General features: G+C 41.8%; 1 protein-coding gene across 1 annotated transcript; it reads left to right on the top strand.

The window, feature by feature from the left end:
* The first annotated feature begins 3,509 nt into the window (after positions 1-3,509).
* IPMK (inositol polyphosphate multikinase) lies at positions 3,510-21,265 on the top strand. Its single transcript, XM_010285012.1, has 5 exons — positions 3,510-3,639; positions 10,423-10,595; positions 19,112-19,193; positions 20,211-20,933; positions 21,226-21,265. Exons 1-4 carry the CDS (start codon positions 3,510-3,512, stop codon positions 20,843-20,845), a joined length of 1,020 nt encoding a protein of 339 aa, XP_010283314.1. The 3' UTR covers positions 20,846-20,933; positions 21,226-21,265.
* Positions 21,266-21,854: the final 589 nt, after the last annotated feature.

Genomic DNA, 21,854 nt, shown 5'->3' with positions numbered 1-21,854 from the left:
TTATATTAAAAAAAAAAAAAAAAAAAAGCACAGCTGCCTGAAATGAAATTGGAATATTGCTGGTATAAGTAAAAATATAATGGTTTATTTCTAAAGGTTGTTCTGGGGTAAGTGATAACCTGTCCCTTCCATGAGTTTTCCAGCCGTGTCTGTAACGAACCCTTTTGGAGCATGAGCTGCACCGTTTGTTTCCTGTGTAATTTTAGGGATGCTTTTGTCATTTATACATTTATGTTTGGCATTCTGGATGTGTAGCTTGCTACCAGGTTGTATGAAATGAGAAGAAATGCCCGTGGCATGGGTGCTGTTCACGAGGCCCCTCTCTTAACGAGCAGTTAGTGGTTCTCTCCTGCATAGGAATGAGCATAATTCCTGAAATGTCTGGTTTTGCTGCTTTGCCCACATCAAATGACTTCCTCTGATCTTTATTAACTGAGTGCTTATTCTGGTTTGACATGCAAATACATTACAGGCTGAGATTGAGGTCTACATTAAGGTCAAATAAGTGCTTTGTATATGTTACGTCAAACTTATGAGGGGAGTTTATTACTGTTTCTGGGAGCAAGATAACTTCTTGAGAGATGGAAATAAGGCGCTTAGTTCTGTTATGCTGAAGTAATGATACTGAACAATGCATTACCCTGAGTTTTGTCTCCATTTAAAATGTCTTATATCAGTGTATTAAAGGATAGACTGCTTGGAAGATATCGCTGCTGGAGCTCTTTTCCCCATTTGGCCTTGACTTTGGGCTATTACATCCCATTATAAATTATCTGAATATCTTTATTGTATCCTTCTATTTGAAATACACAGGAGTATACTTGTAGTTACTTGCTAAGTTTAATCACCTAATGTTGGTGATTAAAAAGTAAGTCAAAGCAAGAGTACTGGCTCTCTTTAAAAGATGGAAGTGGCCTCCTGACATGTCATTTTCTCAGAATCTGTTTGCCAGTAAAATAAGCAAATGAGTTTTTATTACGTTCGCCTGTTTTTTTCAGTTGCGTTCAGTGTTTCTCCTTGTCTGCTGCACTTTTCGTTTCCATCTCTCTCCTCTTTGTCCTGTCCTAAAAATATATACTTGCTCCCATGTGAAGGCTGTGATACTGCGTGATGGTCGCTGCCTCTCAGATCTTCTTAAATTCACCTGGGAAAAGAGCGTTTGTGCTGGCTGCAATGCGATTCCCTGTCTTGGCTATGAGGTGCTATGAGAATAAACTCAGTAAAAAGTTAAAAAAGTTAACACAAATTGGGTTTGTACCGCTTGTCAGAAAATACCCACAGCATGAAGTAATTCCACCAGTCAGTGCTTGGAGTCCTGGCCCAGGAACAGCCATCTGTACGGTGGGGAACAGTGAATCTCCTGTAAAAGGTAGCAGTGGAGGGGTCTGTGCCTCAGCATCTGCGTGGAGCTGATCTTCCTCTCTCTTTCCTCTCCCACCCTTAATTTTTTTGTTTTCCTTCCTTGAGCTAGTAAGATCAAGCGACATTGCAGTCTTCTGTGGAAAGCACTGTCTTCTGCTGGCAACATCAGAGGCTCAGCAAAGGAATGTTGCATAAATAAAAACAAATAGCAGCCACTGATCCCGGGAACAAGCAAGGTTTTTCATTGCAGCGCACAAGAATATCAGCATACCAGCTTGTGTTAACGTGGAGGGAAAAATAGACCTAGACATACAATTACCGGTACTCTTCAGAGGCGATGCCAGCTTCTCAAACCAGGACGTGTGAAAAGAGATCAGTGCCCTGTGATGTGACACTGTGACTTGTAAGATACACACCCAGCAACTCCTGTGTGCTTAAGGAAGCAACAGTAGTGGTAGAGGGTGCGGCAGTAGGTGTACGTCAGCGTTTTTGCATCATGCTGTGCAAAATTTGTGGGGTTCGAGCTTTGAGGATTCACCCCCCTCCTTACGTTCTTCAAAACGGGGCTTATACCGTGAGCTAGTTAAAGGAATGGGTCAAAATAAACGCTCTGGCATAAAGTCAGTGTAGCTTTGGTTGTATCACCCTCTTGGTTGCTGCCCAGTAACAGTGCTGGCATAAAGGTATCAGAATCGTGGCTCGTACAAGCGCAGGAGAGCCCTGTATTAGATGTGCCTGAAGGGCTATGGAACAACCCCGTGCGTTTGAGGCACTCTGGTGATTTGAGTTTGCCCAGTTTGAGGTTTCTGCGATGAAACCTAAATTTAGCACAAACCCGCATTGACTCATTTTAACATTCTGCTGCTGCGCGAGGCTCTGTCTACAGTTACACGGCATCGGGGGTCACAGCCGAGGTTTGCCTTGATGCTCTAAAATAGTAGCTGGGCTTCAGGTCCGGGTTTTTTTTCTCCCTAGATGTATGAATATTGCAATGCTAAAGGTGCGTATTTTGCGATACGGACCCTTTGTAGTTTCCATCGCAAGATATTCTCCCACTGTGGTTAAACGTGGATCTCAAAGCAATGAGCTGAGCCAACTCTGCAGAGCAGTGTTAACACCTTAAGTAATTTTTTTTTTTTTTTTTTTTTTTGCATTGCTTCTGACTTCGCAGCGGGCTCTGACTCATTGCGTACTGAGGTGACAACGGAATTGTTAGCTTGCCCTGGTCACTCGTGCGCAGCCGCTGCAGGGCTGAGGGACAGGACAGCAGTCTGCTAGCACCAGAACTGGGATAGCTGCAAGGGGATTAGGATGAGAATGTTCCTAACTGCAGTAATAATCACTGTACCCTGTATTTGTGTGGCTAGAGACCTTTCGGTCTGCAAAGCATGTTGAACTGTGGCTGTAGGCTATCCCCTGTGGCTGTAGGCTATCCCCTATGGCTGTAACTAGATCTTCGAGCGGGATGAGAGGAATCTGGTCAAGGGAATGGTTTTGAAACCATTTGAACAACAACACTGCAAACTGGTGACAGGCATGCGGTTCCGTAGCAGACAGTATCCGAGGCTTCGTTTTAAATCTGCAAAGATTTACTCCTTCAGGAATATGAGCCAGCTGCTGTTCCCAGACTGTCCTTGTTTTTCTTACAGAAGTTGAAAAAAATGTTGAAAGCATTAAAGCAAATGAGAAGAAATATATTTGAATTGCGCATTGTCTGTGTGATGTAGTTACAGGATGAGTTGTTTTGGAGGAAATGAGGAAATACTATCCAGTCTGAGCTTGCATACTGTACGTGATATAACTTAAAAAGCTTCGGCTGTACGACACAATGTAGTAATCCTATGCAGCCTTGGATCCAGGATGGGCGAACACCCTTTTCCCTAAGTAGGCTTCAATGCTAACAATTACAGTTTGGATTTTTATTCAAGTTAAGCCATAAATTATTCTTAGTTAGAGCTGATGCGTCTTTTCGAATTTAAAATTTGAAAGACAGGATACCGTTCATATATGTTGGACTGTGATAATGATCATCTTCGTCTCGTACATTTTTTAAATGCAAAGTAGAAATCTTAAACATATGAAAACAAAGACTGTAAGAAATTATAATTATGGGACAATTGGAAGTGTAGAATGAATGTTTTAAACTGATGATCTCTCCACCCCTCCCTAATTTATTTCAGGTTTATGACTCCGACTGTTGCGACAGCATTCTTCTGGAGCTGCGGGAATATCTGCCAAAATACTTCGGCGTCTGGTCACCACCTACTGCACCAAATGGTACTGTTCTAATTTTATCTGTTAATGCAAACCTCCTGGAAGAATCTTCTGGAGACTGATTTTTTGGCAGTTGTGAGCTCCGTAGTGGTTTTTTTGATTTGCTTTGCTTTGTAACCCACTAATGTTCCCTCTAACAGCCGGTTCCGGTTTGCAGTCCTCTGGCTGGATGAGGTCTTTGGGGTCTTCCTCCCGGGGGAGATGGGACATGGCTGTTTGTACCACAGACGTTTCCTGAGAAGCTGGACCTGATGCATATTGCCCCAGATCCGCTGCTGCGGTCTGGGTCATGTCGGAGGAGTGGGCTGGTTGCATGTTTATGTCTGGTCAGGCCATCGGTGCAAGAGACAGGCGCTGTGTGGGTGTGTAAGCGAGAAAAAAATGGGTAGGTTGGGGCCTAAGGGGAGGCGTTCAAACCGGAATCTGCTGCTGGATCTCCAGGGGTTGGATCCCATCGCCATGCCATATCGTACAAAGCAGTTATTTCAGCAGGTACCTTACTGGGGAGCTCTGCTGGTCATCCTCTGTTACTGGTTGGAATGGAACAAAGCTCTGGTAATCTTAATTTTGTGTTTGCAAAACATGTTAGGAGCCAGGAATAAAAAGGTGTTTTTGGAGGACATTTGGCAGATTGTTTCTTCAAGAGAAAATAGATATTATTCGTGTATGTAAAACTGAAACTAGTTTTTCTTCTGCTCTTACTTACTCACACTGGGGAAGTGGAGCATTTGGAACACGCAGACACAAAAGGATGCCATCGAGTCTATTTAAATCCACGGGCAGTAAAAACTGGACGCTTTGCTCCTGTAATATAACTCTGTCTTTTGCTTATCCTGTCACTTGATAGACTTGTTTTCCAAAGAGAATAGTGAGATGGGTCCAAAGATGCTGTCTAAACTCTGAGAAAAGAAATGTAAGGAGGATTGTGGTAGTACCCAGCACTTTCTTGGCTCAGATTTGACTTCGCGCTTTCATATTTGGCACGAACTCAAGTAGCTCTACTGGAGCTATCTTTTTCCTTCCCTCATAATTTTATGTCTGTCATGGATCTCACTTAATGTCCCCTCCGAATTGCAAATCAATTTTTTTCTATTCACAGTAGGATCTTAAGGTGTAAAAATACGTGGTCTAGCCAAGATGCAGTAACTCAACACATCCCTGGTTTACCTTGGGAATTCACTAGCACTGTGCACCACGGGGCTAAATTTTGGCCATCCTCCATCAGTAGTCCAGATGCAGCCAGTAGGAATAACAGTTTAAAGGCAAAGTAACTTCTGATTTTGTTTGTTTTGCTTCTTGAAAAGAGTGTGTGCTATCAGGAGCCCTCTGCATAGAAAGCTGTGGTGGGGGTTCAAACGAAACATTCCATTGCCAACTCTGTTATCAGTGGTACTAATGGGTTTTGTGTAGTCTTGATAGAAATCAAGCGCGTTGGAAATCATGGAGCTTAACGCAACACGTGCGTGCTCGGCACAGCTGAAGCTGAGGTGGTAGCCGTTCACGTTGGAAGTCATCTGTTGTTTAGTGGATATTTGCAAACGCAGTTTTGCTAATGCCAGATACGGGGGGGGAAACCTCTGTGATGCTTTTGGGTTTGTGCGTCGGTGCTTGGCACCAGAGGTGGAAAGAATCGCCGGTGTTGCATTTAGACTGCCTAAAAAGTAGGAAATCCAGTTTAGAAAAATAGAGAGGGGAAGTAAACACACAGAGGAGGGAGAGTGAGGAGAGGCTGCTTTGGGGAAATCAGGGATGAGGTTTGTTACCTGTCTCCCCAAATTAGCTGTGGATTAAGCTCTGGTTCAAAAGATGGAACGTTATGCTTAGCTGTTGTGATGCGTGCCAATGGCATGAGATGAAGGAATCTAGTTGCTAGAAAGGCATCTAATTATTGAATTTAGATTGAGGATGTCTTTGTAGCTTCTTGCAGTCTTGACACTGGAAGCCTGATCTTTCCTTTGGTAGTCGCTGCTCTACACATTCTGGGGATACAGCTCCATGCAACCTCTGAGTAGTGAACCCATAATTCCTTCTTGGTGTGAAATTGGACAAAAGTTTCTCCAAAAACCCCCAAATGAAACTAAACCACACCACGCTGGCTGCATATTCTGAACTGTATATATTTTTTTAGGAGCGTTTGTGTGGAGGAGCCAGGGCTTGCCTGGTTTGCTAGGGCAGAGAGAGGATGGCCATTGGTGTCCTGGTTTCATCTAAAGTTCTTTTACTTATGAGATAAGGAAGGCTCTTCGGTCACTGGTGTCTTGTACGTGTAGCATCAGAGTTGTTACCTTGGGTAGAGGTTTGAGAGTTTGAGTAGGTTCATACAGGCTGAAGAGAATCGTAGCTGTGTAGTAGGAAAAAAAACGGAGTAACTTAACTTAGGATGACTCTGAACTTGATCCGTGACCGCCTCTGAGCTCCCGTAAAGCCGGTAAGCAGGAAGTGCCATGGGTAAGGTGGAGAAAAGAAGGAATTTATTTTCATAGAGAAACAATTAAGGGAGAAACATCAGGCTTCTGTGCTAAAAATGTAGGTAAGAGGATGAAATCACGTGCTAAAAGGGGTGACGTGTTAAGTGTAAATGAGCATATAGGAAGGGCGAGGGAAAAGATGGACTGATATTCAGAGGATCGATAAAAATTTGTGAAATAACTGTCCTGTTAACGCTGAAATCGCATGCCTAGTGCTACTGCACAGGAGCTGGAGTTAGAGCTGGATGATGCTGCATCTCGCTAAGCTGATGTAAAATTGTAGTGAGACCAGTTGAACTTTGGGTTCACTGGCATTGTGGGCACTTGGAGTTTGTTAGTGAAGTGGAAAAGTTGTCATAAAGATGTAGGAGCCATGTTAAGCTTTTTGTATCTCCTGCTGAGAGGTCTGGTTTTTGCTGCCTACTTGTTGCCCCTGTATTTTTTTAAGTAACTTTACCGATGCTCATTTCATACTGTGCTCTTAAATTTGTTGCCTAAACTGAGAACGGGGTAGATAAATATAAGGCAGCTTCAAACCTTTCTTTTCTTCCCTTGTTGCTGCGAGCAACCGAGGCTTTTCCCTGCTTATTCGTATGTTTTGAGAGATGTCTTGTAAGTTATGAGAAGTCAGATGCCTCAAGTTATTTTGTCACTTCTGATTCCAGTGAGGACTGAATGCATCAGCACGTACGTGTGGAAGTCTGCAGTGGTTCATGCCATGCATACTTCCTGAATTTTGGTGGTCTTTTTGTTTGTCTCCTTTGGGAGTGTAATAAACTATGTAAATAATATGTCAAGCCACATCTTCCTGCCTCCTTCCCTGCCACTGAAAAATAGAAAGGGGGAGGGTGAGCCTCTGAGGAATGATTTGTTTAAATCCTTGAAATATATAGTCAGGATTATCTACCAAAGCTAAGATACAGAAATCTTTATGAATTCTTTTCTCTGCAGGGGATTTTAATGTAACCTGTTTTTAGGGGGCGAACGCACGATTTTCAGAAGCACGTTGGCTTAGCAGTGTGCTATATAATAATGCAGAAAATCTGGACTGCTTGAAAAAGCTGCCATTTTTCGTTTAACAAAACAAGGAGAGGAAGGAGAGTGCTCTAGTTACCTGGGCTCAGCTGCAGACTTGTCGATGACCATGGGAAGGACACTTGGGGTCAAATCCTCAAAGACTATGAGAGCACCTGACTTGAAAAGGTAGAGCGGCGATACCTGCCGATGTCTGAATCTGAAGCTTACTTTGTTTGCCTTAGTCTTAACGCTTCGAGGTATTGTAGGGGTAACTGTTGGGAGTTGTGGTACGCTCTGATACTGTGGGCTTGGGGTCCGTTTCAGTAGACGATAGATCTTGAACCCAACGCAGATAAGAACCGAATGGTGCCAGGAAAAAATTGAAACGTAAACACTTGATGCGTTTTTCTGAAGCTGTAACGAGAAAAAAAATAACTTGGTGTAACGCTTTATCTGTGGTGGCATTGCTCTCCCCGCAAGGACAAAAAGCTTTTTTTGAGGGTGGGGGCGTGTATTGAACAGCTGTGATATAGTCTTAATTCTGAGCTAGCAGTTAGCTAACGATGATGATTTAAATAATAATTCCAAAAAGTGTGAGAGAGGTGAGTCATTTCTGGATAATTCACAAGCTTTGCCAAGTAATTAGTGTTTCCCAGGGTTAGTGTTAGCTCCTAAGTTACTTTAATGCTTAATTTTTAAAAAATAGTAATTGTTACATTTTTAGGAGGTCAGTAAGGGAGATATTCTAGCTTTACAGATCTGAAATGAATGGGGAACTAAAGAGTGACAGATACTTAAAACCTTTAAATATTTTGGAGATGCTGGATCTTGGTGCTGTAGGCTTAAAAAGAGGGATTTGGACCAGTGGAGCAGAGGACAGCAGATAACCGTGGGTGCTCTACCAGTGCCTTTGATGGAAAGAGCACGACGGTCTTGCCTCCGTGTTGTCTGAAGGGAAGCGTGCTAGGTTTGGGGAGATTTAGGTTCTGCTTTTTAAGCTAGTTATTTTTATGGCTTCTCTTTTTGTTGCTTTATGGAAATAGATGTTTTACGCTACTTCATATGCAGTTATGTTTTAGGCTTGACAAAAACATTGCTTCTGAACAATTTGTGGTGATTCGTAATTTGTATTACTTGGTATTTGTGGCAGTTTGAGTCCAGAGTTGCTCACAACTTAATCCAAAGCATTTTGGAGTTGGTGGTGAAGGACTGCAGCCATTTCCTGAGATGTTTTTGTATTTATTTTTTTCCCCCCTCCTATAGCATACCTCTGACTCGGTGCTTTTGGGACCTGAGTTCTGAAAAGCTTCAATTTCATTTAGTTGTTGTTCTCTGGATTGTTTGAGAGTGATGACATGAATCTGTTGATTTCTGTAACATGCAAAAAGGATAGGTGTGAAGGATGACACTTAAATTTTTACAATGTTTGTTGTAATAACAGATAGCTAACAGGTATTATGGAGTCCCCTGGACTCAGTAGTGGCTCCCTAAAGCCCCCCAAAAGCTGTGCTCATGTCTGACTGAATTAGACCTGTGTATAAAAACTTTGAATGGAAAAAGTGGCATTTGCACTTCGAGTGATACAGAATATGCTTCCCGGCAGGGAGAGTATTTGTCCTGCTTCTCCTTAGGGGATATCTAGTGAGCAAATACCAAGTATGTTTGCTGCCCGTGGCTTCTCAAAGTTAAGTGTGAGTTATTTTAGCCTGGATATCCCTGCAGTTGTGTTAACAAACCAGCTTTATGGGTGAGCTAGTCTATAATGAACACCTTTTTGCTGCAGCTAGGTCGATTCTGTAGCCCAAAGCACATTGAAGAGTCCTGCAAGCCCACACAGTGAGTTAGTAGAAGACAGGATTTTTTTCAGTAGTGTATTGGTTTGACATGCTTTCCTGAGAATGACTCTACATTAACAATATGCTTAGTCCCATTTATAGGTAAAGCAGGCATCTCAGGATTAAAACAAACCTATTTCAGATTGATATAGACGGACTTTGGGGAATTGGGGCATTTGATCGTAATGGTGTAAAAATTGAAGCTCTAAGTAGGACTTAATAAAGTAATAAAGGTCCCTTTTGTTTCGTATCCTTAACAAAATGTTTCCACTTAAGTGGAACGTTGCTTGTGCCCTTTACCTTGACTTTATCTGGTTTTGTTACCTGTCTGTACAGCTGTTAAAAGAAGGCACTTTGTTGCTCTTTGCTCTTTAAACTTGAACTGTTTTTGCTTTCTTTGGCAATCCCATTTTGACTTACGCTGCAGGAATGAGGAATAATACGATGTTTTTGTGTATTCAGATTGCATTAAAGCCAAAGAAATACACTCATGGAATAGGCTGTACTTAAAAGGAAAAACAAACTTTAATGTGAAGTTTGTGACTGATAAAAGGGGGATTTGCAGAAGCTGGTGTGAAGAATGAGGCATGTGCTAATGCTGTGTGTTGTCTTGGTGCCTTTCGTGCCCTGGCCAGTGCTGGAGATCTGTGCAAGCTTCCTCCAAGCAGTGTTGTCTGTGAGTAGAGTGGTTACTGAAGTTTATTTTCTTGTGTTCTGACAATCGTTGCTGTAGATCATCTTGGAAAATAGTCTCTTACCTGCATCAGAGAAAAGCATAAACCAGTTTGACCAGATTGTAGATATTCATCATAATCTTCATGCACTCCATGGCTTGGGGGTTTTTCGATCCAGCCAGCCCTCCCGAAGGGACTTTTGGAAATGGATGAAAGGCAGTCTAGGATTTGAGGAGTGTTTCCCCCAAAAGGTGTGCCACGAGAAATGAGTACAGATGGGAGTGGGATAAAAAGGTGAAAAATGAGATGCATTTCGGCCCCTGTAGGGTAGGACTCTGAAGTGTTAGTTTCATTTTTAAAATGAGACAAAGAAAAATTGCCCTTTTAATTCTAGGCCTTTCGCACAGAGAAAGAAAACACCATCTCCACTGCAAAACCAGCCATGTAGTAACCTGTATGTGCTTATTAATGCTATTTGAAATACGGCAATGGCTTAATAAAAGCTACTCATGGATTTCATCTGGGCAATAATTTGGATTTGAGTGCTAGGCTAGCACACTTTAATTGTATACAATTTTCTAAACAATAAGACATTTAGAATTTAATGTCAACAGAATTAGTGGGTGTCAATGACGATAATTTAGTCTGTATTCAGAGACAAATTTCAGAGACTCTTAAAGAACTCATGTGTTGTTAAGTCTTAAACTATTCGTCCTCCACAGAAGCTCAGTAGAAACTATATAATTATTTTGCTTTGACCCACTGTTTATGAAAGTTTTGTCTTTTTAACAGATACGTATCTAAAACTGGAAGATGTGACCCGTAAGTTTAATAAGCCTTGCATAATGGATGTAAAAATAGGTCAGAAAAGTTATGATCCGTATGCTTCAGCTGAGAAGATACAGCAGCAGGTCAGCAAGTACCCGCTGATGGAAGAGATTGGCTTTTTGGTACTTGGCATGAGGGTAAGAACTTGTTTTGTTTTCACATTCAGCTTATGCTCTGGCCTGTTGTCCCACACCAGATACAGTGGCTGGTTTTTCTAGCAAATGAAAGTCCTCTTGAGTTTTACGTAAATAAAGCGTTATCTGAGTATGTTGGTAGTACTGGTATCAACTGTTGTGTGAAGTATGTTCCAAAATGCTGCTTTTGTTCACAACAAGGGTTCAACTTGGCCGTGTCCCTGCTGGGAATCTGTTTGCAACCTGCATTTTGTACATGTATACAAGAAAGTGGTTGGGACAGACCATAGTTACTTAAAACTGCAATTAATTCGCACGTAGCAGATATTTCAAATTACCAAAGTACTTTTTTGACTTTTAGGCTTATATCAGAGATTTACATACTGAACCAGTCTTTGTAATTATGTAGTAACAAGCTGTATCCTCTCCAGATTTTTCTTTTTTTTTTTTTTTAAGAAGAAAAATAGTTTTTATGTAACTTTTCTATTTAGGGAAGAGTATCTTAGCTCTCAGAGGTGATGCATGTAGTTATACATAGCAGCGTAACGTTCTGCATTTAAAAAAGCTTTCCAGCAGAAGACGACGTCTTTGATGCTTACGTGCTTGAGGAACAGCTGTCAGCTGAAGGTTAGTTTGAGATGGGTACGGCTCTGCAGATGTCCATACTAACCCTGTTATATTTCCTTATTTTAGGTGAGGAGAGAAAGATGAAGATTGATTATTTGTGTATTGGCTACTCTAAAACCTCAATGTAAACAAAAGCCGTACAGCTTGGTTATGGATCAGTAACATAGATGTGTTGGTGGCAGTAATGAATTCCTGATGCAATGCACTTAAAGTTCTTTTTTCTGCTATGACTGGCGCAGGAATAATTTTCTCTTTTGATAGGAGATGTTTGTTTTCCTTCTCTCGTACACAAAGGCAGGGCTTCTCAAGCTCGGCATCAACAAGCATAAATGGCTGAAGACTTTGATAAGCTTCCTCTTTGCTGTTCGATAGCAACAGCACACAGATTGCACCATTGTTTGAAATAATTCTAATATCTCTGTAATGTTTTGTACTTAACTGCCTAGGCTCTCAGCCTTAACTCCGTCTTGAGATAAGCTTTTACAGCTATAAATTATAGCGGTCATGAGTAGTAATTATGTAAGCCTGTGAGAGAGAATGTGGGAGTCGAGTCAAAAACCAGTCAAACAGTTTAGATCGAGAAGGAAGGCTGGAGATTATAGCTTTGGATTTGGCTTATGTCGTTACACAACCTTTCTTATCTCATGTGTAAAACAATGTACTTCACATCCTTTGTTCCATCACAGTGCAAAAGGCATGAATGCTTGCTTCCACGGTATTTTTGCTTGTGACTATTGTTTCCAACGTCGTCATTCATTGGTATCTTTATCCCGTTGCCGAAATTCTTTTGATTCCCTAATTCAAACTGTAGGTGTAATGATGGTTCCCCCAAGCACTGCAGTTTCCTATCCGGTGTTTAACTAGATGAGATTCGTTTTGTGCCTTTGGTACCCACTGCATCTTGAAGTTATTTTCCAAAGAAGAATTCAAAAGGTTCTTCCTCCCCTCATGGCAGCACTTCAAAAAGTCTAAATTCACAAGGCATTTTCTCTGCTCAGCTTGCCTCCTCTTGATTATGGGGTGCTCTCTGCCTGTCTGCCTGATTTATTTTTGCAAGATTCTGGCCATGATGAAAAGCACTCTCTTGTACAGGTGTTTACTGCCTGTAACAGCTAACACGCTCGATAAAAGTTGCCAGTGTTTGCTGAACAAAACTCGCTATAACACGATTCAGAAAGTAGAGGGGTTTTTTTTTAAGCTCCCTGCTCAACGTTATTTTTAACATGGGGGGTGGGCTGGCTTATTAAGTTCCTATTTTAGACGAGTAAGAAAGAGAGGGCCAGGACAAACAGAAAATGTAGCTGCCTGTACTTTTTAAAGCATACATCATATAAGCTGTCGTGAAGGGATACAAGCAAAAATGTGTTATACGTGGGGTTTTTTACCCCAAAACTTACTTATAGTGGATTTTTACCCCAAAAGCCATTGATACAGCATTTTTTCATGCACTGGTAAATAAGCAGTCATCTGTTTTATATAAAAAGTACATACGGTTTGTCCTTAAAAGAAGCGAGTCTCCCATCTGGCAGAGCTTTGATTTATGTACATAGTTCTGGCATTTGGCATGTGCTAAACTATATTCATCTTAATGCACTGAAAAGATAGAACAAACGCATGGGAACGCATTTACAAAATACAGTCATTTCAGTAACCTTGTTTAAAAACCCAGTTTCATCTTCAGTGGAGAGGTTCCTCTCTTTAACAGATGAGGACATAGCTTTGTTGTGAAGGTAGTGAGACTTGAAATGGAAATTGGAAAACTAAGGTACGGTTCCAATAGCAAAAATACAAGTTGCAAGATAGTTTCAGTAGTAATATATAAATATATAAGAAATATCTTCGCAGGCCAATGCAGTATTAGAAATAGAGTATTTTGTATGCTGTTGAATACAGGCCGAATGTGTGGTTTATGATCTCATTTTGGATTCGCGATCCGTTCAGAATCCACGATTCCCAATTTCTGCAGGTTTTCTTTTTCTTCCAGAGCATCTTGATCGCAATACCACGTGGTCCGTAATATTTCTGAAACCTGTTTTTAAAGCACAAACTGGTGATTATGTAACTTTACCAGTATAATCCATCGTTTGCTTTTATTGCTTGTGCCTGTGAACGATTGCATGCAGTAGTGCAGATACCTCATCAAAGCTGTTTTTACAAGCGAATTTCCTAATCTACAGCACATGTTCCTGCAAGATATTTTAAAACTGACTGTAGCTGAGTCCCTTTTATGAGTTTTCCTTATGAACCCTTTCTAGTACCCTGGTAATTTTTATAAGCTCTGATGTTGTTAATAACAAGATTTAGGAAGTAAAGCTATTAAATCCTGCATCTAGTGTTCATATTCTTCCACAGTAAAAAATGACCAGAACTGATTGGTTGGTTGGTTGGTTTACATTTATAAATCTAATTCAAGCTTTGATGTTTAAGAAAACAGAGGAATACAAAACAAACACGGAAAAAACCCTCTACAACCAACGAGAAAAAAAACCCTCCAAACAAGTAAGCCCCGCAAAAGTCTGGAAGTAGATATCTGCGGTGGTTGAAGCGAGTAGTGAACCGAGGCTCTGGTTGGTTTGCCTGTGCTGTCTTGGTTACCTCTGCTTTTCTCTCCGTCAACTTTCGCTCCCCGATTCTTGCAGTCAAGTTCGGCTCATCTGTCTCCCCGTCTGACGGTGCCGGATCCATGCTGCGGAGCTGAGCGCAGCAATTCCTCCAAGTCCGGTACCTGCTAGTGGATTGAAGGGTGTGTTTCAGAAGTACTTCACTTGTAGAGTTCAGGAGATTCCATCCATCATCCTCTCGGGCCAGTTCTAGCAGATGGGTACCCTGGCCTTTTTTTCCAGCAATTTTTCCTAACACGAAAGACTCGTCACATATGACAGCTGGTCCGCTTGTATCCTTACGGCTGATACGATTTCCTGTATGTTAGGAAAAAGCTGATGATGGATGAGGTGAGAGATGGCCTTTTTTTGCCGCCCCCCCCGCTATAAAAAGGAGGCATAAAAGAAATACATTCTAATGAGGTGCTCTGTGGAAGTTCTGGGAGTCCAAAAATTAAAGTATTAAGCTATTTTTAAAATGGTTCATGATTTAACTGCAGTATCGTCGTTCCTTTCATTTAGGAGATTATTAGACTGCTTTTTCATTGAATTAGCTTCCACGTAATTTCATTCTACAACTTATTTATGTGCGGACCTTACTAAAACTTCGGTGCGCTCTGTCAAATACCGGAAGGACAAAGAAGCAAAACAGATAGAATAATATGTAAGTATAGCCTTAGAAACGGGGGAGCGGGGATGCGTTCGTCCTGTGGTGAATTTTCAAGCTAGCAGCAAACAGGGATGTGTGTACTTCCATCACTTGTGGTCTAGCAACAAAAATGTAAGGTTTTTTTAAAAAAAAAAAAATAATAGAGGAGGAGGTGATTAAACAAAGGGGTTTCGATAAATGGGCATGCTTTCAGCAGCAGTAATAGTGTTACAGCATTACTATAAAGCAGTAGTATCAAATAAGAGAATGGATTAAAAAAAATTGCTCCCTTTCTTATTTTTTCTTCAAATGCCTGTTTTACTTTCTTTCGGAAAAAGAAAAAATAAGGCTTGTTAAAACTCAGCCTTCAAGTCTTCCACTCTGGCAGGATCAGTCCCAGAGAGCTCCCAGGACGGCCGAAAAACCCGGGCTCTTCAGACATGAAGGAAACCCGTGTATTTACGTCGGGACAGTTGTGAGGTCCAGGCAGCAGGTACTCAGCTGTGGCCCTCGGCCTGGCGCTGGAGTTGCCCCCTGCGCGGGCGGTGGCCTGATGCTGATGTCGGGTGTCCTGGGGTTAGCTGGGGTGCTGCCTGCTTGGCTCCAGTTTTGGCAGCAGGCTGGGTACCTGTGTGAGTGTAAAACGGGGATGACCGTGAAGTATATTTACAGAAAAAATAGGAGGGGTGGACATCTCAGCCCTTTGCCCTTTGAAGTCTGGATGTCTTGGCATCAGAGCGTGGATCTCTAATCTCCGTGTCCTTGCGGGGCACGCGGGGGAGCCGGGACGAGCACCGGGAGCTCCGCCGGAAATTGCTTCCCAGGCACCGGCGAGTACGTGGGAACGTCAGCGGCGCGCGAGTCCCTGTCGCACGTGCGGTTAAGTGAGCCTTCCCTCCGCAGGTACCCCCTCTGCAGTACTCTACGCACCCGCTCACAATGTTTTGGCTTCCCCCCCGCCCCAATTTCGGTGATGTGGTTAATATTTTTTGCAGATGTGAAAGAGCTCTGCAAGTTATTTAACAGAGATTTTTATTTGTGCTAACAGTATCTCCACCAAACAGGCTAGTCTTAATATGTGTTTAAATTATACTTTCTGGAAGTTAGGGAGTTGCCGCAGAGTATTTGAACAGCGGGTGTATTTTTCTGCCTTGCCATGGAGGTCGGTACTGAATTACCATAAATAACATTACATAACATTTGGTGTTTATTTTCCTCAATCCAGTCTTCAGCTTAATGTCCTGAAGCTGCAGTTGTGAGGTTTCTTAAACTGTGTATCCCACTGTTGAAATCTTGCAAGGCTTGTGCTTTTTTAAAGATCACACTGGACTAACTTTTTTATTTTAGCTCAAGGCTTCCCTCAGTTCAAGAATGTCAGAAGAACTAACCGTAATTGAAAAAAGGGCACAAAAACACATGTGCGTGTGCAAGCAGCAATAACTTAGCACCTCGTTGGGAAACAAAAGCCCAATGCAGGTTGAGAAAGTCCGAAGATAATTTCCCTCAACAGTTAAATCATCTGCATTTTTTGATGTGCTGCCCGTACAGAGTCCTTACGACTACTGATAAAAAACTGAACCGGTTAGCGTGCTGGATTCCAGTTCTGTTCATGCAGAAACTTCACCGAATGGGAGCTGCTTGTAGGCATGAGGAGGAGCCTCTGCATTGTCAGCCAAAACAGCTCTGATCTTGTGGAGTTAGAATGTATAAAAATTACTGATAGAGCAGGAGTTTTCTTGAAGGCAATGTGTAGCAGATAGTACAAAGTTTTCCCTGTCTTTTGCTATATGGTGAAACTCCTTGTGAATACAGAGCAAACATAAAGTATGAGCAGGTGTACAAAAAATGAGATGTTCCTGTCTAATAATTTCTTGACCATTGTTAAGGTTACAGATTTGACTTCCTTGACGTGTCATCATTTTGACAGAAATGGGCTAGCACAGAGAGCTGCAGCAACAGGGATACAGCAAAAGGTTGGTTCAAAGGCAACTACTCTTTTGGGAAGAGTTAGTAGTGGGTTAGTAGTGGATCGGTAGCGGTGACCGCATGAACAAAAGCACGGTGAAGCAAGAGGTCTGTAGACTAGGAAGTTGATTTTAGTCTTCTGCTACTACAGCACAGCCATCCCTGTGTTTTGGAATGGTGGGAAGCTGAGGGTGAAGCAAGAACTGATGAAAGATTATTTCTGTCTGAACTTGGTTTTCTGATCCTCTGCTTTCAGTATGGACTTAATGTATTTGGATTTGGTTGAGGTTTTCCAGGAATGTTTCAAATAGTCACTTCCTTACAGTGGAGTAAAGGCTTGAAGCAGCATTAAGAGACAGCTCTTTGGCTAACATGGAGAATACTTCCACGACTCGGTCACGATGTGCGATTTCAACCTATATATGTTGCCCTTTAATGCTGTTGTCTGGAGCCAAGCCCGTTGGTAACCAAGGGTGTTCTGAGTCTTTGCTTGTTCACAGGATAGTTAAATGTGTACGTTGCACTGTTGGTATGTGTGTGGGACTTGGCAGCTTGTCATCGACCGTTTTGGGTAGTTAAAAATGCACTGTTAATGCAAAACATGCACATCTGCCTGGGTATTTCTAAACTACATCAAAAGCCACTTAGGGGGGAATGGTTTTGTGCAAATTATGAGAAGAGGTAGGGTGGCTTCATGGGAAACCCAGCCCAGAAGCACAGGGGGCTTATGTGCTGCTCCAGCATTTCTTTGGAAAACAAAATGAGCTTGCAGATCTTAATCAGCATTTTTGAGCAAGTGCCGATGTCACAAAAACTGTTAGCTCCTATGGGGAGGAGACGAGGTTCTGGTAAACAAGATTATTTGTTCAGGAGTGTGCTGCTGTATGGAGGAAGCTGCCCCTAGACCACTAAATGAGAACGTTTAATATTATTAAAATGAAGACACAGCTAGTGAAAACTTAGATGTGGTCGTCAGACTCTTGATCCTCTTCCTAAGTAATTTTTTTTATTATTATTTCTTGCTTTATTTAATTACCTTTGGCTTGTGGCTCTTCAAATTACAAGGTTTTTGAAACTTTTTGTATGTTTTTGAAAGTAACTTTGGTACTTAATACTTAGTTTTTAAGTATTTATGTAAGTAATCTTTGGGTTCATACGTTGTATGCTGTACCTCTACTGTGTGCTTCATGGGGAAAAAAAAAATTATGTTGGGACCTCAGTTTCTGTGACTATCGTAACAGTGGAAATAGGAATCGTAACAGTGGGGAGTGTCTCTGCTATCAAGTGAGTTTAAATATTCAGGCTTACAACTGTTACTTCTTCAGTATAGCCAGAATTATTTACTGCCCCTTGAATTCATGGTTGATGACTTAAATCAATTTCCACACTCTATGATTTAAGTTCCTTGGGGACCCCAAATTTAATTACTTCTTTTTTTTTTTTTTTGTCAAAATAAGAGCTACTTGAGACTTTTCTTCCCAGCTGCTTTGCGAAGCAGGAGTTACGGACCGGTGTTTTCATACTGCGCTCGTCGTGGTTTGGATGGGGGGGAGAGGCTTTGGGGTGGGGAGCTGCAATGGAAACAGAATTTTTTTTTTTTTTTTTTTTTTAATAAATTATTGCTCAGGTACCAATCCTTTTTATGCACTGATGTTTCACGGTCCTGGACTTTCTCTCTGGGCTACAAGAAAAAGACCCCAAAGGGGGAGGGATCAGGGACGGGTGCGCCCCAACTTGCTTTCCGTGGGATCCTCTCTTCTTAGGGCGGGTGAAGGGAGGGCAGAGCACTGCAGCCCGCATGGGTGCCGCAGGGTTGGGTGGTCTGAACAAGCGCCAAGCGCAGCGTCTCTGCCAGAGACGACTGCCTGCTTGGTAACACCGTTATTTCTGCAAATAAGAATTGTCTACACTCTCATAAACAGATGATACTCGGGCCTGGCTGGCTGGCACGTTTCTGCTGTGGAAAATTATTTCAGTTAGAGAGAAAATGTGTCTCTATGCAAAACGTTTTTGAATTCAGTTGTTAAGCTCGTACAATTCCTGATATGGACAAAACTGTACCCGTATGAGTTGCCGCCCTTTCAGGCGAGGGCTGATGTGCCACTATCAGTGCTGGACCCGAGCTTTCACTCTACTGCCGTCATGTATTTAGTATAACCTCATTTGTGCTGACAGTTACAGTTTCAGATGGGTCTCATGGAGCTGGGTCACCCCGCTCACATCATAGCATTTCTTACTGGTTTGCTTGCCGGGCTTAGTATTTTTGTAGTTTTCAGAACTGCAAAGTAATTGCGTTGAATTTTTGAGCTTGTTACGTCTTACTGATTTAAGAATCGTAGTAACATGGGTAGGAGCATGACAGTGTCAAGTCTTAGCATCGATTTGCAAGGCAGGTGCCATACGAAATGTTCTCCCATCACAGATATATTGCTTTTTGCCAGCATAACGATGTTTTTCTCATGCAGGAAAGCTGTAGCCTCGACACCCAAGGTGTGAAGGGGGAGGATTTTGCAAATCAGGGCACTAGAGAGCAGCGCTGGCCGCTGCAAGTAACTTAAAGTTACGCCAGGGATAAATGATACCAAAGATTTTGTAGCCTGCCTGTAAGGTGTCTCGGGGCTCTGCAGAAATATTGGTTGGTTGAAATAAACACGGAGTTACCTCCTTGTTTCTTGCAGGTTTACCATGTCTCTTCTGACAGCTATGAGACGCAAAACCAGCACTACGGAAGGAGCTTGACGAAGGAAACAGTAAAGGACGGTAAGGGAATTTGTGTGTCAGAATTTGGTGCTCCTGGATATTTTTCATTTATTTACTTATTTATAGAACTATACGGAAAAAGTAGTCTGCGTGTTTCCATTTTAAAAGCCCCTTTTTCTCCTCTTGCTGGATGGGTCGTTAGCAGTTTACTGTATCATTTGAACTACCTGTCGATCCTAAATTAAGTCTGCGGTTGGCTTTACCAGCAGTGTAGTCTATAGGAATTTCTTCATCACATGTCTTTTACTACTAATAATGGGGTGATAGCGGTAGAATTCAATTTCTTTGCAGCTTTGAGACTATAATGAAATAGAAAACTTTCAGAAGTATTAGATGTTTTTAAAATATATATTTATCTCTAGTTGTCTTCTGTGAATATATCCTGGTTTTTGTTTTAGAAAGCTACTGGAAGTGCATCTTTCAGTTAAAGTGACTTTCTCAGTCAAAGTCGATTCGTATGTTGTTTTACGTTAACAATAAATAAAAATGCTACCATTGTCCGTCTGTTTGGTGGTGATGACTATTTAAAATGATTAATTGATTTCTGTTCATCTGTCCCTCGCTAAGAGACAGAAGGACACATGCACAAGCACATCCCTCTCCAGAGCTGGCACTAATTTGTCAGCTCTGTCGCTCATGATAAAGAGCTGCTTGAGCTGCTTTATCCCTGGAGAATTTGATGGGTCCCTGCCCAAAACTGTCCAGATGCTTGCTAAAATGACGTGGGGAGCAGGAACCATGCTCCTCTAGTGTTTGATTGATACATTGGTTAGTTATTTTTATTTACAATCCAAATCCAATCTGTACTATTATGCAGCATTATACAGGTGAGGTAACTGAAGGTATCCGAGTTCCTTGGTTCACTTCCGATTCAGTTAACAATTGCCTGAAAGGAAACTCTGTGAATACTGTCTGTTTCTTCAAATTAAGAACTATTCTCATCCTGATAGAAATGAAAAATGTTTGCTTTCTTTTCAGAGGTGACAGTAATCCCCAAATGTCTCTTACTCCTTGCAGGCATCTCCAAGTTTTTCCACAATGGGTCCTGCTTGAGAAAAGATGCAATAGCTGCCAGCATTCAGAAGATTGAAAAAATTCTGGAGTGGTTTGAGGGCCAGAAGCAACTCAGCTTTTATGCAAGCTCGTTACTGTTTGTTTACGAAGGTTCATGTCAGGCAACAACCGTGCGGCTGAGTGATGTCACCTTGGCAGAGAAAAGAGGAGTGCCCAAAGGACTGTTATCAGGTGGAGACATACTGGAGTATAATAATAATATTCATGTAATAAATTCTACAGAGAATGGAAAAATTGAGGCCTCTGTAAGTAAAGGCTTGTCCAAATTTTATGCACTTCACAAAAAGGCATACTCTAAGAGGCACCACAGCCAACTCTCACTACAGGTTGAAAACTTGGAGCAAGACAACGTGTGGAAAAGCAGCACGTGCATTACACAGGAGCATCTGAACGGAAACGTTATACCCCAACTGGAAAAAGTTTTCTGTCACATCCCAGCAGAGATCAAGGAAAGCGCAAACGTAGAAGTCCGAATGATAGATTTTGCTCATGTGTTTCCGAGCAACACAAAGGATGAGGGCTACATTTATGGTCTGAAGAATTTAATCACAGTACTTCAAAATATTTTGGATAACTAAATTCTTTGCTATGGTTTTTACTGGGGGCCAATAACAAAGAAGAGCAACAACATGAAGAATTTCTGCACTTGTAATGCTGTATAACTGGGTTTGTATTGTTCTATATTTTATTTGTCTTTGTACTTTTGGTAGAAGGGTTTAACTTTTTATAATCTCACTCAGGAAAATAGTTGATAGTTAATTAGGGAGTGTGAAAGGATGAAGATACTCGAGATGAAGCAGGATAGGTAAATTAGTAGGATGAAATGTGTATGGCTGGCTTAAATCCAAGGAGTACAGTGGTACAGTAAGCAAGGGTTATGTTAGTTCCCATAACGACTTTGGCATAGATAAACACTTGCCCACTTAGCCTTGACACTGAGCCGTATCTCCATTAACAGGTTTTAGAAAATGGGCTGAAAACTCTGAAGTGCAGGATTGATGTCCTCAGTACTGCCCTCTTGTGTTTACTGTATTTAAATAACTGGAGTTAACCCTACTTGGGGAGAGAAATCCTGTTTTGAGTCAGAAATCTGGAAGCTAGTGTATCAAAAAGCGTGTTTTCAATGTCACGGGACGATGTTGCTGTTATTTCAACACTGGTTTGGGCGCTTCCCCTCTTGGTGGTTGTCCGTAGCTGATGTTCACCACAGACAAGCTACAGCGTAATTTGTGTTGAGGTGCTAAGAAAATGCTGGTGTAAAATATCATAACAGGCTTAAACTGCACAACTGCTGGAGCAACTGATTGTTCCTAAGGAAGACTAAAAGAATGCAAATGCGAGATGTTCCAGGAACTAATTTGGTTTAGGAGATTAAGTCAGTCTGTTAATGGAGTGTCTGGTGCCGTGACTTATGGGAAGTGCCTCACTCCTTGTGTTCCGATGGCCCTTCTCCAAAAACACTGCTTTTAAAAGCAAACTTAATTGAATGGGGAAACAAAGCATTTTGAGTAAGCATACAGAGATTTCCTCTAGCCGTTTGCTGCTTGTACTTCTGCAACAAGCGTTTCACGTTTCTGCTGCTGGGGA

This window comes from Phaethon lepturus, unplaced genomic scaffold (assembly GCF_000687285.1).
Source record: "Phaethon lepturus isolate BGI_N335 unplaced genomic scaffold, ASM68728v1 scaffold18674, whole genome shotgun sequence".
Classification (NCBI taxonomy): domain Eukaryota; kingdom Metazoa; phylum Chordata; class Aves; order Phaethontiformes; family Phaethontidae; genus Phaethon; species Phaethon lepturus.
The sequence above is the reverse complement of the archived record's forward strand: the minus strand, read 5'-3'. Positions and strand labels throughout refer to the sequence as shown.